This window comes from Ixodes scapularis, unplaced genomic scaffold (assembly GCF_016920785.2).
Source record: "Ixodes scapularis isolate PalLabHiFi unplaced genomic scaffold, ASM1692078v2 PGA_scaffold9__187_contigs__length_104089568, whole genome shotgun sequence".
Lineage (NCBI taxonomy): Eukaryota > Metazoa > Arthropoda > Arachnida > Ixodida > Ixodidae > Ixodes > Ixodes scapularis.
The window spans coordinates 22,139,270-22,155,338 of record NW_024609884.1 but is presented as its reverse complement, the minus strand read 5'-3'; the positions used below and the strand labels follow the sequence as shown (position 1 = coordinate 22,155,338).

The following is a 16,069-nucleotide window of genomic DNA, read 5'->3' as shown; positions in this document are numbered from 1 at the left end:
CGGATTAAAGAATTTTAGGGCCCTGGGCTAAGGCTGTTCATGAGGCCCCTAATGATGGTGATAATACTATGATGAAGATGGAGGTAACGACGATGACTGCAATATGTATATTTCATCACCTTATAAAATACAAATATTGTACATTTAACTATACATCTTAGAAGGTTTCTGTATCGTTGGATTCAATGACTGGGTAATTCAGTTTCCACTGGGTAGAAATGTAGCGGTTGTTTCGGAAAAAGTCAATCGCTCCCTAAAAGGTACAAAACGCAGAGTAATGAACGATTGTGGAAAATGTTAAGTTTTGCGCACATTGAGCAGCTCCATGGGTCCTCGTAAACTTCCGTCGAAGTTGAAAATGATCACTCCGCATTCCCATGAACTTGTTTGACCCGGTCTACAACCCTATTTATACAGTATGTGTGTCTGTTGGCTTGCATAAATTCATGATGTTGAGTTAGAGAAATGGCACGGATGACCCACTTGATGTCGAGTGGCATGATCACTTGGGCACAAATTGCATTAAACTAACCGAAAGGATACCCACCCAATCCCCATTACAAAAAAAAAAAAAAAAAAAGCAATTTCACTGCCTTCAAAGACGTGCCTCGTGAGACGCAACTCGAAAACTGTCTTGAGAATATAGCGTTTTTATTCTAGTAATTGCTCAAATTGGTTGAAGCTTGTCTAGCTAGCCCTTTATTAATTATTTACTGACTTGGAACAGTAAATCAGCACAGACAACAAATAAGTTTGGTGGTTTAACTATTTGGGGATCAAACCGCATCGCCCACTCTTCTAATAACTGAACTCTCGTGTTTCAAACTAACATACTTGTGCATGCAAATAATAGATTGAATGCAATTAAAATATATCAACCATGGTCATTTGAGCACATTCAGTCATTTCTCATGAAGATCAAGGAAACTGTTTTCCTACATGTCTATTTTACGAGGAAAATGTTTCCATTCGTTTTAGAATCTTCCCATCGTGGTAATTTAGAACTTTGCAGTCATTTGGACGTATTACTCTAAGCTAAAAATAACAAGTTATATTTCAACGGCTTCTAAACATTGCAGTGATTATATCACTCAATGGCGGGAAAGGTGTCTCGCACTGTCAGATCACACAGGCTCCAGAGCAGCTTTGCAATCATTGCTTCTCGAAAACTTTTAAGGGACATCTCAAGAACTGGCTCCTTAAAACACGTTAGTGGTTAGAAAGAATTACTTTAAGAGGTTCACCAATATTTCTTTTTGCTTGTTTTAAACTTTTTGTTTTGGAGAAAAGCTTTCATATCAAACTATGCTAAAGACCCCCAAAAAATAATAGTGTAGAATGTATGTTGCTTGTGTACCCTTCAAAACACTTTCCTTCCAACCCACCATTGTCCGTAAAACGCGTCGAGGGGGCCTCCAGTACAATAGAGAACTCCGTGGCCGTTCTTCTATCTGGTTTCAACTAGAAGACGTCAACGGGACTGCCAGCGTCGACAGCTTTGCTCCCTCCGACAAGGAGGGTGGGAGGCAACGCTTAGTTTGTTGCTCGAGCACAGTTTTTTTACAACGAGCTCACAAACACCAGCTAATCTAGAGAAAGCAACTTCATAGCTTCCCCACTTAAAAAAAAAAAAAAAAAAAGGGGGGGGGGGGGGGGGGGGGCACCAGAAAGCCAGGGCCTAGGGGCTCCTTTGAGTTTTGCTCATACTTTAGGTGTGGGCTGTTTTTGAACTGAAACTGACTAGCATGTTTTTTTTTTTTCTTTTTAATTTTTGGGGGCCAGCATGGAGCCCCCTTAGCCCGTACTTTAATCCGGCCCTGATGGTAACGTATAACCAAGCCACTCATCCCGACCATGAAGAAGGGAGATGATGTGACCTTTCCTATTCAGCAGTTCTGTCAAACCTAGCCATCGTGTAAAGTACACTGACCAGCCAACCATGAGAATGAGAAAATAAGCCCACAAATGGGATGCAGCACATTGAAGGTTAAAGGAACCTCATTGCTAGGATAGCACTTTTTTTTCTTTCTCAACGCAAGAAAAAATTATACAATGTATTTTATTGGTTGAAAGAAGACCATTCAGACACTAAGCAGATGAATAATTGTCAAGTTGCATGCGCTTAGTGACTTGAGAAAGGTGTTGCTGGTGCCACCCTGGCCTGTAAAACTTCATGAAAGACATGAAAACAACCCCGAACAAAAAAAAACAACAAAAGGATTGTGTCACCACTGAAACAAAGGGATAGGAGCATTATCTTAACAAATGCAGAGATGCATTAACAAATAGATTTCAACACACCGACTTGGCAGGACTAGACAAAAGATCCATAAACGGTGCCACACACAAGCTATTGGAGTCGGCAAAGGGGATGTTGAGAGTTGGGCGACACTGGCCAGACTAGGAAATGCTGCACTCCTCCGTACTGATGCCAATCCCCGAGGTCAAGAGGCGAGTCATGATTCCTCTTGAGAGATAGCACGAAGTCACTGATGATGGAGAGTCATAGAAGCTGGTCACATTATTCGGGTCAGAGCCAGGGGACTCCTTCTCAGCCTTGAACATCGCAAAGGCATCCCGGATCAACTAGAAGGGCAAACAAAAAGGATGCCATACTGCATGAAAAACATTTCACATACTTCTAAAAATAAAAAAGGATATCCTGACAAGACTTAGAACATGGACATGATGTTCATGACTACCTTATTATAGGCTGATATTTTTTTTTTTTTTTTTTTGCGGCACTGTCCTTAAATTTAACAGTCAACCTATAATTGCAACAAAAGAAGGACATTTCTGAGCCCATCAAACCAACCAAGATGCTTTGCCAAATCACAGATTTCTCCAAGCTTCAGAATTCCCCGATTTCTCGCCTCAAGGTTCACCGGTTTGGTGAAGCTTGAGGCAAGAAATCGAGAAATTCTGAAGACATTATTGATCACTTTTGAATATTCGAAAAACCCACTTCAAACAGTAAAAGTGTGCTGCAGATTCAAACGAACAGCAAACGCTATTTGAGAGTCAAAAGTCAAATTTCTGGATTTTATGTGTCAAACCAACGAAGAGCGTGTGGCACTCTTTGTGAATCATTCAAAGGTTCCAATATCCTGACACCCCTACACTTGGCAGTTGTGCTCACAGAAGCAAAGAATCTAATGTCAACACACAAAGAGATGTGACAAGCATACAGAAAAGCAATACTTCAGTATCTACTAATAGTTTTTCGGAGCATCTAATGTGTCGAGAGACTGAGGGAGAGGAGGAGACGAGAGCATGCGCACTCTAAAAAAAAAACGTAGGTAGCAACGGCGCGTTTTCCTCCCTTCTACCGACACACCCCCAAGCAGCAGACACGAGAAGGGAGGAACGAGACGTTTTTCTCCTCCAGGCAGACTGGAGAGTGGTGTCGCCCCCGCCTCATCTTCTTTCGGTTTCGTTTTTCGAGCATGTCGCACACATTGTTTAATAAATGTTGTTGAGTTGATTGAGCTTCAGGCAGCAGCAAAGGCCACCTGTTATTCCGTCTCCCAGTACAAATGTGCAGAACATTTCGGTTGCATAGATGTTTTTACCACTAATTTTATCATACATACAAGCAGACAAAACCATTAGAAACAGCGAAGTTCCGGAGCAGTGCCAACAGCACTACGTACACTGGGCCTTTGGATTGTGGAACGGCATGTCAACGTTGACGCTATGGAAACCGCGGAAACTGCGTCCAGGCAGGTTTTGCTGCCGGGTGCCTGGGTACCTTCTGTGCCGAGTTCGGTTCCGTTTTTCGATGCCGAGTGCCAACCGGCCATCAACGTGGTTCTGCATATCTGCGTGTCAGCAACACCGCGATGGCAGTGTTGTGCGTTGTGAACACAAGACTGGAATTATCGCTGATGTGACCGTATGTTCGCGCATCAGTGGTGTAACAACAAGATGAAATGACGTAAAGTGTCGGGCATTGATGTTGCAGGTCGGGCCATGATCGGAGGGGGCGGGGTGTCGCAGGTTGACATTCCGCTTTACATTAAAGAGTTTTAAAGGGGCGCTGACACATCAAAATCATATTTTTTTTTTATTATCCGAAACAACTGAAAACGATGCCGGGACATTACCTTCAATATTCGAAACTTGAGAATTCAGTATTTGGGAATTAAACAAACAATATCCAAATGCCGAATTTGAAGTTCCCGCACGATCCGCGCCAGTGAGTAAAATTTTGAGGTCTCCTGCGACTCGGACTTTCTTTCGGACCTCCGCTTCACGCTATGAAGCAAAGCGCCGTTGCCACCGCGACCCGAGGCGAGGAGGAGGTGAGCAGGCAGGATAGAAGGGTGCCAGCGCAGGAAAAAAAACGGTTTGTTCCCCGACTCGCCGATGATCCTCTGCTCGAGCGCCGCCAAGTTTTCCGAGGGAGGACACAAATCCAGGAAGCGACATCACACCAAACTCCAATTTTTGGTATTTCAAAAAGAGGGGTCATAGTGCGTCCGCAATTGCGTTAAAAGACATGTTTTACGATTGCCGTTATTAAATGTTATAGAAATGTCGCCTACAAAGCTTCTAAATTTTCTGATTTTTGACGTCACCGATCAAAAGAAGCAAGGAGATGATCGGCGGGAGATATAAACGCCAAAAATAAAAAGGCATACACGCGCGCAGGGAAAATTTTTTTTGCGATGCGGTTTTTTTGCGTGTCTATGACTACAACTTGCATCGTTTTAGACAATAAAAAAAAAAATATGACCTTTGGCGTGTCAGTGCCCCTTTAAAGGGGTACTCCGCCGATTTCTTCATGGTCCCCGATTTGCTTGAAATTTTGCTAAACTCGCCAGACAACATCGCCAAAATAGTATCCCAAATATTAGGTCAAAATTTTTTTTTCACGAAGTTATTGAATTTACAATTTTAGTCCTCACCGTGTTTTTCAAACTGAAAGTCTCTACTGGCAACAATGAAAAAGTGACGTCATTGGAAGTGCAGGGGTTCACTCTTTGGACTGTAGAATTTGTTCCCAACTGATTCGAAGCAGTTTCATGGTGTCAAATGAATGCTTTGGAATCTTGCTCCAGTCCCCGCGCTCCAGCACGGAACAAATGATTGGCATATTCTATTTTTTAGACTGCTCGCCCGACTGGCAAGCTAAACTTCCAGTGACATCACGGCCCTGAAAAGGGCGGGTATATTTGAATGTTTGTTTTTGCATCATTTTCGTTTGCCGATTTCGCAATAACTATTATGAATTTCACGATACTAAATAGCATACCAGAAAGGGCAAAGGCCGGGGAGTCAGAAAATATAGTTAGTTGAGGTAGCTCAAAAATCGGCGGAGTACCCCTTTAAGACCGCTTGAGGGATTACCGTGCAAACGATCGACCAGTGGATAGTCAAGTTGGAACCCTGGTCTAAACCATAGCTCCTATCAAGTAGTGGCCAATGTAACTGCTGTCTGCGATGTCCTGTTGTCTCCAACCCTAGAACGATTCCACTCTGGGTAAAGGACTGAACAGTATGGAAATATGACGGAAAGTTTGTATATGTACAGTTTAGAATCTTAGCATTAAGGAAGGATGGCAGCTAAAATAAAAAGCTATCTTTTATTTTGCTGTTTAAATATCCTATGGTTCCTGGAGAAACTGCCCTCCAAGTGGCACGCTGGGATGAATGCTAAACGTTTTCGAGCTCACCACGGCGTAGCTCCGTATACTTAACATGTGCCACAAGTCACGCCTTTGACTGCATTCAAGTTAATTAAAAAGCAATTTTTCTGCCGGTGGAGCATCACTTCCAGCTGGGTGAATACCCCCTCTGTAGAGATTGATTCAAGAAGACAATTGCAGCCGCACGTGAGCAGCACAAATAGAAAAACAAATACTACAATATAAAAACTGGCTCCGACGTGTCATGCGGGGAAGCAAACATCTCGCTTGGAACTGCAGTGGAGCGGCTTGTTTTATTGGCTTTCAAATAATTACGGCATGAGCACTTACTTTTTACTAAGAGAGTCATCCCCTGAGCCATTCAAAATACTCTCAGAGGTATGACATTACTGAAGAAAAAAAATAAACATGCTGGGAATATTATTTATTGCTTAGGTGGTCACTGAGAGAATCTGTACATTCAAAACGACGAATATAAAAGGCGGAAACGCAGAGCTCGGAAGTAGTAATCGGGTTAGTGTGGTGTTGTATTGATGTTTGTGTGTGCCGTGTATGCGCCTAATATATATGTTCAGCTGATGCTTGTAGTATGTGTAATGTATCTACATGTGTGTATAACAAAAGTGCCCAAAGCACAATGGTGGCATGAGAAAATAAAAATAATTTTTGTAGCACATCAATTGGGCGGACCTAACGCCACCTAGCCTAGCTACTTGCAACTACTCTACTTGACCCTGCCATCTGGTGGCAAGCGAGTTAATGTGGTTTCATGCTTCGCAATAATATCTGGTAACCGTGCAACAATGAGCCAAGTAGGCTGCTTCAAATTTGCTCTTTTGAGAGCTGCTTTTGGTTTCGCGAATGGTTTACCACTCCTCTGTGATGTGCGGTTGACGAAGGAATTGCGGCTCGAGGAATAGCAAAGGTGAAATGTAAACTGCTCGAAGTAACTGGCTATGCGCTTGTTTCCATTTAACTTCGCAGTGCTGAGGACGAGAAGACTGAGTGACTGCTTTCGAAACGCAAGTTTCTTTACCTGCAGGGGGAAGCTGGCTTCGAAAATAAATACAGTTCGTGGAAAGCTTGTGTTACACTTTCATTCGCTGCTCCTCTCGCCCTATACAATAGACGCAGCGTTTTCGTTCAGCCTTATTGAGCTCGATTTGCTAAATTCGGGGCTGCCATAATGAGATTCAGGCGATGGAGGAGCTTTGCTCGCCTGCTTTCAGGACAAAAGTTTTTCCCTTTCTGAAAGAACATAGGTTACAAGAGCGTTCCTCCCTTTAGGGAGGACTATAGAGACCCTCTTTTCTAAGAGTGTGCGGGGATGTCAGAACGCCAGGCTCCGACTGGAACAATTAGTGGGTAGACGAAAAACTAGCTGCCTTTGTCACTGCTCGCTCGTCAAACGCATACGAACGCAGAACACTGGACCTCGGCGTTTGGCAATCGAATGTGTTTGAACACTGAGTGGAGACAAAGGCATCTAGCTTTGCGTCTACCCACTAATCCTTCCAACCAGAGCTGGGCATACTCTGACGTCCCCGCATGCTCTCATCTTCTCTCACTCAGTTCCTCGTTGCATAGCTTCTTAGAGAATCGCGTTTCAATGTTTGTGACATACGTCCTCATCGTGCCAGTATATTTTACAGTCGACTCTCGTTAATTCAAAATCTCTTAATTCAAACTTTTGGATAATTCAATTGACCAGGCACATACCACATCGAGGTCGACCTTGTCAGAAAACGAGAACTCGGGGTTCCTCTTCAAAATCACATCAATGACCATAAGGAGCTGAAACAAACAAGGTCATGACGAACATGGAGTTCAAAGAGTTCCGGTAGAGGCTACCTACCTCGATCATAACGTGTCGATACTCTGGAAGTGAGATGTGGCTCAAAAGCATTTCCACTTGAAGTGCAAAGTTTAGGTCGTAGATGGTGAGCTCACTCAACGTCGGTTGCTGAAATGGATTAGTGCCATTTAGGCGTGTGTATGCCGATACAGTGGAACCTCGATTATGCATCTCCGGTTTATGTGACATCCCGCAATTGACGACAAATTTGCCCAGTCCTGACGAACTCCTTATAGAAATAATGTATTGGAAGTTTGGTTTACATGACGCGTGATTCTCCGCCTCCCGCGTCGTACAACGTTCCGGCGGGAAACGCGCAACGAATTTGACAGCTGCATGAGAAGGGGGGCAACAGTGCAGTAAAGAAGAAGAGTTCTGCGCGCTGTTTCAGAGGATCGAAAAACATGCCACCAGCAACCCCAGACAGCCACAGCGATTTCCCTTCTCCTCCCCAGGTCGTGAAATGCCTCGGCATCGCGTTGCGCCCTTGCTCCGCTCATCCCATCGTTCTCTCGTCTCTCATTTACCCTCACTCTCCTTTGCATGCCACTTTGTCCAACTCGTTGCTTCTCCCAGGATTGAGCATGCTTCCGCTGGTTCCCGCTGCTCCTGCTTTCGGAAGGCGTGAAAAGCGACAAGGATCCCATCGTCGCGATTCTGCACGTCGGCGAACAATGTCCCACAAACAGACACCACTGATGATAGGAGAGCAGATTATTAGCTTAGACATGATTTGAAACCTCCGCTCGTCTTTTTCGCTTGAGGCCAATCACTGTATCCGTAATTATTGTTTTTTCGGATGATACGACTGATGGATTATACGACAATTTTGCGCGGTCCCGCAAAAGTCGTATAACCGGGGTTCCACTGTATAATCATTCCAGTCAAAAATGCCAATGCATGCATAGGGAGACTGCCTTGCCTGTGGTAAATGATGCCCACCGACAACAATGCCACCTGGTGTTCGAGTCATCACATCCCACACACGGTCAAAGAAGTCCTTTGGAACTCGACACAATGCTCCCTCAATCTGTCTTGTGCAGTGCTGAGACATCCTAAAACAAGAGATTTCCATGTGAGAACTCAATGCTAGGAGAAGGTATTTCCATACAAACCAGGTACAGTGGAATCTCGTTAATTTGAACTCGTGGGGGACCGGAACTTTGTTTGAATAATACAAAGTTTGAATTACCGGGAGTTTCATCCCTAGAAGCACATAGAACGGGAACTGCATGTTAGTTTGAATCATCCGAGAGTTCGAATTGAGAGGGTTTGAATTAACGAGATTCCAGAGTACAGGGTGTCACAAAAGAAAAGTTACACGGTCTTTTTTACCGCAAAAATAAACGAGGCATCGCCGAACACTCATTCTCCGCCCAAAGGTAGCGCTAGAGGTCACAACCAGATGCCAAAGTTTCAGCCCGATACGATAACTTAATCAAAAGTTATAAGTGATTTTCTGAAAATGTCAATGGGAAAATGGCGGCCGACGGAGTTTTCAAACACGTGGGGCTCTATGGCATCAGAAACTGAAAACAGGCAAAAATGGGCTCCATTTTCCCATTGACATTTTCAGAAAATCACTTATAACTGTTGATTAAGTTATCGGATCGGGCTGAAACTTTGGCAGTTGGTTGTGACCTCTAGCTCTACCTTTGGGCGGAGAATGAGCGTTCAGCGATGCCTAGTTTATTTTTGCAGTAAAAAAAGACCGCGTAAATTTTCTTTTGTGACACCCTGTACTACCAGATTGAAACCACTCGAGTCTCACATCTTGAAAAGCATTAAACAGAACCGCTGTTACCTGTGCTGGGGGAAATTACATTGACAGCAAGCCTGGAGAGTGTTTGAAACATTGCATGGCAATGTTACCAATCTTTCCAACAGACTACTCTTTCATCCTTATTAATATACAGTCCTACACCACCAGTACAACCCAAGGCATCTTAAACTCACAAACATTAGCCCATGTAAAACTGCTAAAATCAACAGGGTACACATAGTTATTTTCCTCCGACACAGAAGTGCTAGTTGCTTTTTTTGCTTATTTTTTCTATCTCCCCAATTTAAATGTTTCCCCGATTTAGCTATGCGACTGACTCCAAGGGACACTGACAGGGTGTTTATGCTCACCAAGGTTTTTACAGCGGAGCTGTTAAGGGCTAGGTTCCCCAGGATCATGTCCAGTATCGAACGTCTATTGACACCAACCTCCCTGGACAGCTACCGCCATCTAAAAGCGACAGGGACAAGCACACAACCAGTCTAGTTGCCGCCGTCGCTCGTAGATGGCACCAACCTTTCCAGCTATCATAGAAGAATGGATAGTTGGGTGCCATTGGTGGGAATTCACCGTAGGAAACAGCGCGAAAAACAGACGACGACAAAGAAGAAGTACACATAACGAGCGCAGCGCTCATCATTTTTTTTACTTCGTCCTCGTCTGTTTTGCACGCTGTTTCCTACGCTATTATCAGTTTCGAGTTTCGGTTTGGACTTAGGATGGGTCGGCCGTGTGCTCTTTCGGGGTAAGAAGACTGGCTGCGGAAGGAGCGGCGACGTACACAGCAGCACGAATGAATCCGCAATTGCCGCAAAGTCGCTGTCACCTCGACTTCCACTGCGTCGAGCGCTTCAGATTCCCTTGCCAAAGAAGAGCACATCGCTCGCCCGGAAAGCCTCCGCCGAGAACTGAACCAGCGATGTAAAGGGCACCGGCGGGCCAACGCCACGGACGACGATCGTGCCACAGAGGCCAAGCGCAAGCGCGAGGCCTGGCAACTGCACTCCACGCTGGCTGAACAGTTCCCGGGCGCGACGGCGAAGTTCCAGAGGGGGCTCGTGGATTACCCATTTGGCGTCAAGTGCGCCGTGTGCGACCGACTCTGGTTCGCCGTAGATGTATCCACGATCGGCAGCGTGTCGGATGAGAAGTAAGAAACAGGCGCCTGCGCGTTGCGGCAATGTATCGAGTACAGCTCCGCTGGTCTTCCTTCTTCACGAGAGTGGAAAGGCTGAACGTTTTTATTTTTACATGATATACGAGAGCCCAACTACCCAGAACACAATTTGCGGCTCGAAATATGTTTTCTTCCCGCCCGAAAACCGCCGATCGAGAACTGGCCGGTTTGAGTCGCGCTCTTTCTCTTCTCCGTGGTCATGTGCCGTTTTCTCTGGTTTAGACACAACCACCAAAGATAATTAAAGTTGTGGGTCATCGAGGCACACACTCAATACTAGAAATGGACAAAACAATGATACCTATTTTTTGTGACTTCTAAACGCTGCAAATAGCCTTGTGATTTTTGCTATCTTTCTCCTCCCCTATATTTCTTCTTCCTCCCCAGTCCAGTTTCGGTTTCGAGCAGTTTCGGCTTTTTACTTTATTAAAAATATATGTGACAATGTAACAAAATATTGATTGGGTAGTCTTCTGACACAATAATAAATCGCCTAGCAAAAAATAAAAGGTTTTTTTGGGGGGGGGGGTTCAGTGTCCCTTTAAAGTTTTTGGTGGCGTTTGAAACTTTCCTGCAGACAAAACGGGGTTCTGCACAATCTAGTGTTGACCATGCCTTGAAAGTTTCAGAGATCCAAGGTGGTACTTTTTCACCTGATATCTGCATTGTCTCGCAGTGTAAACACCTGGTACACCACTTTCCGGAGCTCGCTAGGCGAGAGGCTCTCCAGTGCCTGCATGAGGAAATTCATACAAGATTTTAAAATTTAACCCCACTGTTGCCAGCATAAAAAAAAAAAAATCATACCGGCGGGTTGTCACTGGTGAATTTGAGGTAGAGATTCATTGCATGGATGACAGACCTGCAGTGAAGCAATCAATTGCACAGTTCAGCATTTCAACATTTCCACGCTTCCACATCCCAGTGAATTTAAAATGACAGCTGCCAACACTACTTGGAAAGATATATTGCGCGAGTGCCTACCCCGTTCTAATCTTCAGGATGCCTTCGAAGAGCTTAGGGGTAGTAGAAACAAGGCGGCCGACGTAGACAATGACCTCCTGCAGAAGAACAGCGTGGTAAACGTGGTCTTTGCACTGAGTGTAGATGATGCTCTTGATCTCCTTGGGGGTCAGGGGCTTGTCGATGACTGCCTCGTCTCTACCAAACACGCCTACGGTGATCTGTAGCATAAAGTTGATTCACATTATTCATAAGCCAGAACTGAACATAAGAACCCCTCTTCACATAGTTAGCCAAAGCATGCTCCAGTGTTTGTGCTATCAGTGGACTAGGCTATTATATAGTGTTGTACAGTGTGGGACCCCATTAACAAGGCAATTTTAATCTGTCTTCTATTATATAAGCAACTTCATTTAGGGCACTTGGCCCGAGTGAACGACACATTTGAGGTCAGCACCTTGTACGACGGTCACATTCAGTGCTAAGGGACGTTGTCGAGCTGTGAAAACATTTTCCTCTCAACTGACAATGCCTAAAATGGGTGTAGAAGGCAACTTGATTCACGAAGTTTAACAGCTCCAGTGAATGACGGAAGTATGTAAGAGAGCTAACCAGTAAAGGCTTCCCATAATTTGGAACTTTTTTGGGTTGGATATCATTACAGGGACAATTTGTTCCAGCAATTAAAACAAACCTGCCTAGAAAAATTAGCAAGACAAACTTGCCTGCTTTCCATTGACTAGGATTGCAGTGATGTAAGGGCTCAGGCTATCGACTACTTTGCCCAGAATGCTTGAACAGTGGCGCACAACAGCCCTGAAAGCAAAACGAGGAGGCATGTGAAGTATTCAGTGGTGTAATTACAGGCCACTGCATTGCACCTTGCCATATTTCACAAACTAGAACAGCTAGGGACCTACCAGTGCTTGAGTGCACCAGCTTGCCTTGTCAGTTTCTCAAGCCTATCCTTCAGCATCACTGTAGAGATTAAATATTTCCAAAAAGTTGAGTATGACAACTGCAAATTCTATGAAAAGCAACAAAGACATTCACAGATACTCGAAAAGCTAGAAAACCATGCAATTTCTAAGCACCAATATATTTAGATATTACGCTCTCTAGACAAAACATGCTATATATGAATGGTCCCAGGAGTCCCGAGCTACTCGAAAGGTCACCAATCTGTGAAGAATAAACAAGGTGACATTTACAGAACACAAACACCAAATTCAATTCTTCTGACTTGCCTCCATCAATGGTGAAGTTTGGGCTCACTCTGTGCCACAAAATCCCCAGAAGCTGGCTCTGGCCGTGCAGGGTATCTACATGACTCAGGGCCTCAATGATCTCGTTGTTTGGCTTGCTGTAGAACGACTGAGAAAACAAATTTACAATCTGTTCTGCAAAGACCTCAGATCAGTCTTCCCAGTGCCTGCACTGTATGTAGCATTTAGATTCCACAGTACCGCAAGGCGCTATATTCCATGAACATTATAAGGCTGTGTTATGAGGTAGTGGTGAACTTTACAACAGAATTTTCTACCGTGCAGGGAAAAAAGACACACTAACCGAATAATCATACGATGGTTCGCTGTACGCTATTGCCTTGGGAACATCAGTCAGGCTCTGATATCCTGTGTTGGTGTGCTCCAGCTGTTGAAAGGCCTCAAATTTGGGCAGAGCGTCATGAGGCAGTAGGTGCAGAAAGTCCAAGTGCTCGATACAAGAGGAGGAGATCAGGTTCTGTACAAGGAAGTGCCAGTCTTGACAGATGCCCCCACACCAATATGTGCGTCAATTGCTATACCACATACAAGTGTGCTTCACTGACCTGAAGTCTGCCCATCCTCACTTTCAGTCCATCACAATGGCCCTTCTTGAGCATGGCCAGGAGGTCCAGCAACTCCTTGAAATGAGAGTCCCTGAAACATCAAATTTAAAACCCCCCCTTAACCAGATACCTGTCAAAGACTGTCATAAAAGCATTGCCGACATTTTTTCTACGGTTGCCTGTAGTCAGGGCCGCTCCTAGAGGTGGGCAACCTGGCAGTCGCCCAGGGCACCATGAGAAGGGGGCAGCAGTGGCGCCCCCTTCTTAATTTTTTTTAGCTTTCCGATTCATTTGAACACGGTGCGCGACACAACGCTAAATGCTCGATCGTCGTTCATTTTTGGAATGCGGCTCTCATCTGACAAAGGGCTCGTGGTGGGGTTCACTCAGGGCACTTGATGGTGTAGGGCCGGCCCTGCCTGTGGTAGGTAGATATTTATGATGTAAAATAAAACAGACAAGCTGCCAAAACAAATAAAGCAAGAGGGTGCAAACATGCCTCATGTTGTCTTCCCTTATGACAATAGCCATGGTGGGTCTCCCAGACATGCGCCAATATTTCCCAACAAATGTGAGCTCATTCTGGAACCAGAAGTAGCGTGCCTTATTAGTGTTGAGAACCTGAAAGACAACTTGTCCCACATCTTAAAAGCATGAGATCACCTTGATGTCATCAATTAGCAGCGCCATGTCATGTGAGAGGTAGAAATCGTTGACCTCAAAGATAAGAGGATAACATAGCACTGTTTGGCCACATATCCGGTACAGCTGCAAAATAAAAAAAGGCTCAATCAGTCATCACTCACCAGTAAAAAGTGACTAGCATCGAGTCAACAAAAAGTACTTTGTAATAAAAACTAAGGAAAGGCCCAAGCACCTTGCTCGTTCCCAAGGCTCCAATAGGTCGACGTGGCCTGCCTTTCAAGCCCAGCTTACGATTCACACCCAGAAACTCGTAGACCTGAAAAAGAAACGATAGGAAGCAGCAAAAAAGTAATATTTTATCCAGTGATACCATATACAGCAGGGGTGGCCAGGCTGACCCGGCCTAAGAGCCGCAAACAAAACCACGAAACTTCCAAGAGCCGTGGGGGGGGCAGGCTTTTGTCTAGCAATAAACGGAACTCGAACTACTTTCAGTTTATCCGAGTCAAAAACAGTCCAACTGTATGCAAGGTAGCAGTAGCACAAGACTACCAAACCGCAACTTCTCTTTCGATTTAAAACATGTTCCATTTCTCTTTTTGGGGAAGTGCTCGTGTGACTGGGAGGGAGGCGGGAAAGTGGGGTGGGAGGGGGGGGGGGGGGGGGGGGGAGGGGGGGAGGGGGGGAGCTGCAAGCCGCACTTTAACACGCAAAGAGCTGCAGCTTGGCCACCCCTGATATTCAGCTAGTCTCGCATGACAGACAAAACTTAAGACAGATTACAAAAGAATTTTAATTGATTAATTAGTAATTTTCAGAGGTTAACAGAGGGAGATGCTAAAGTGCACTCTACTAGATTTTGTATGCATTTTCTTTCCTCTAATTTTACAAAACAATTCCTAGTATTCTAATGAGTTCACAGGCCAGTTCAATGCTAATTATGGGTCAACTTGACACTGATTTGATTGCACATCATTTTCTTTGGTGCTCTATTTCCTGTGCAAGGCAAAGATTTAAAACAAAAAGACGAAAGAAGGAGGGAAGGGGGGGATATGGAAGCACTGGGTCAAGGGCAGCTGCCTCAGACACTGGCACTTTCTCTTTCAGCCTGCCCTTGATTAAGCCATGGTTTGTGTATCTACTATCATGACAGTAGCTAAGCTAAAGAAAGCAATATGAAATCCCCAAACACTTGTTTTAATAACTGCAAGCTAAACGTAATAATGGCGAAACTTGCACTAAACTAAACAGGTAAGAAAATTAAATGCACCCCAGCTGGCTGCCATGAGCATACGCATTCCTCCTAATAGGTGGAAAAGAGCACACCTTCATCAGTTGTTTGGGAGACCAGATCTGGACAGGCTCCACTTCATGGGGCGTCTGAGTTTGAATCCCATAGGTGGCCATCATGGCTTGTAGCCGCATGCTCTCTGCTATCAGCACCACTTGCACCACTAGGTCTGTGGCCGCACTCTGGAACACCGGAGATGGGTCACCTTCAAGGCCAACCAACTTAGGCAGTCAAGTGAATTTCAAGCTTTCAATGTTTCATGCCAAGCACAAGCAAACAAACAAAATGGTTGCAGCTCCCAAATATGGCAATGCCCTCAATTCAAAGATCCTAAGTCCCTACCACTTGTTGATGATTAAATGTCTTTCCACTTTAAAAAGATAAAAAGCCCCCAAAGCAAAGAAAACTTTCCTAGGCAACACCAGTTCTCCATAAACCTTCACAAATAGCAGAAAATATGATTTGGCATCACAATGGTCAAACTACAACACTGAAAACAGCTCAACACAGAAATGTGCATGTGCAATATTAGTTGAACTGACTAGATTCTAGCATAATCATGCAACTCGCTGTACAACAGCCTCTGCTATCTGCAATTGGCTGTACACAAATCCTGCTAGTGGAAACTCAAAACTCTCACAGATAACATCATAGCATGTGCATACACCGCCACAGAATAGTGCACCATTTGAAACATGAATATGCCACGCTACAAGAGTTCTGCTTTCAGATTTCTCACATTTTGTCTCAACCAAGTCATAGAAACAGGCACACTACTCAACAGCAATCAGACTTGATTACCGTAAAATACTGGGCGAGCGCCCACCCCCCTTTCACTGAAAACCGGGTTAATATAGGCATGGGCGCTTGTCT

The 16,069-nt window shown here is 44.7% G+C and overlaps 1 protein-coding gene across 4 annotated transcripts in view; it reads right to left on the bottom strand.

Moving 5' to 3' along the window:
• Window positions 1-2,041: 2,041 nt before the first annotated feature.
• Window positions 2,042-16,069, bottom strand: part of LOC8034555 (probable phosphorylase b kinase regulatory subunit beta) — a 33,736-nt gene continuing 19,708 nt past the window's right edge. For all 4 annotated transcript variants that reach the window (XM_029979396.4, XM_029979397.4, XM_029979398.4 and 1 more), the window contains 16 exons: window positions 15,232-15,378; window positions 14,138-14,221; window positions 13,924-14,028; window positions 13,760-13,842; window positions 13,261-13,351; window positions 12,999-13,172; window positions 12,677-12,803; window positions 12,350-12,407; window positions 12,155-12,245; window positions 11,451-11,650; window positions 11,274-11,328; window positions 11,120-11,199; window positions 8,429-8,561; window positions 7,507-7,614; window positions 7,371-7,445; window positions 2,042-2,586 (listed from right to left, as the gene is read on the bottom strand). In XM_029979396.4, coding sequence (XP_029835256.2) covers window positions 2,401-2,586; window positions 7,371-7,445; window positions 7,507-7,614; window positions 8,429-8,561; window positions 11,120-11,199; window positions 11,274-11,328; window positions 11,451-11,650; window positions 12,155-12,245; window positions 12,350-12,407; window positions 12,677-12,803; window positions 12,999-13,172; window positions 13,261-13,351; window positions 13,760-13,842; window positions 13,924-14,028; window positions 14,138-14,221; window positions 15,232-15,378 — 1,797 coding nt within the window. In that variant the 3' untranslated portion in view covers window positions 2,042-2,400. The remainder of the gene's footprint in view (window positions 2,587-7,370; window positions 7,446-7,506; window positions 7,615-8,428; window positions 8,562-11,119; window positions 11,200-11,273; window positions 11,329-11,450; window positions 11,651-12,154; window positions 12,246-12,349; window positions 12,408-12,676; window positions 12,804-12,998; window positions 13,173-13,260; window positions 13,352-13,759; window positions 13,843-13,923; window positions 14,029-14,137; window positions 14,222-15,231; window positions 15,379-16,069) is intronic.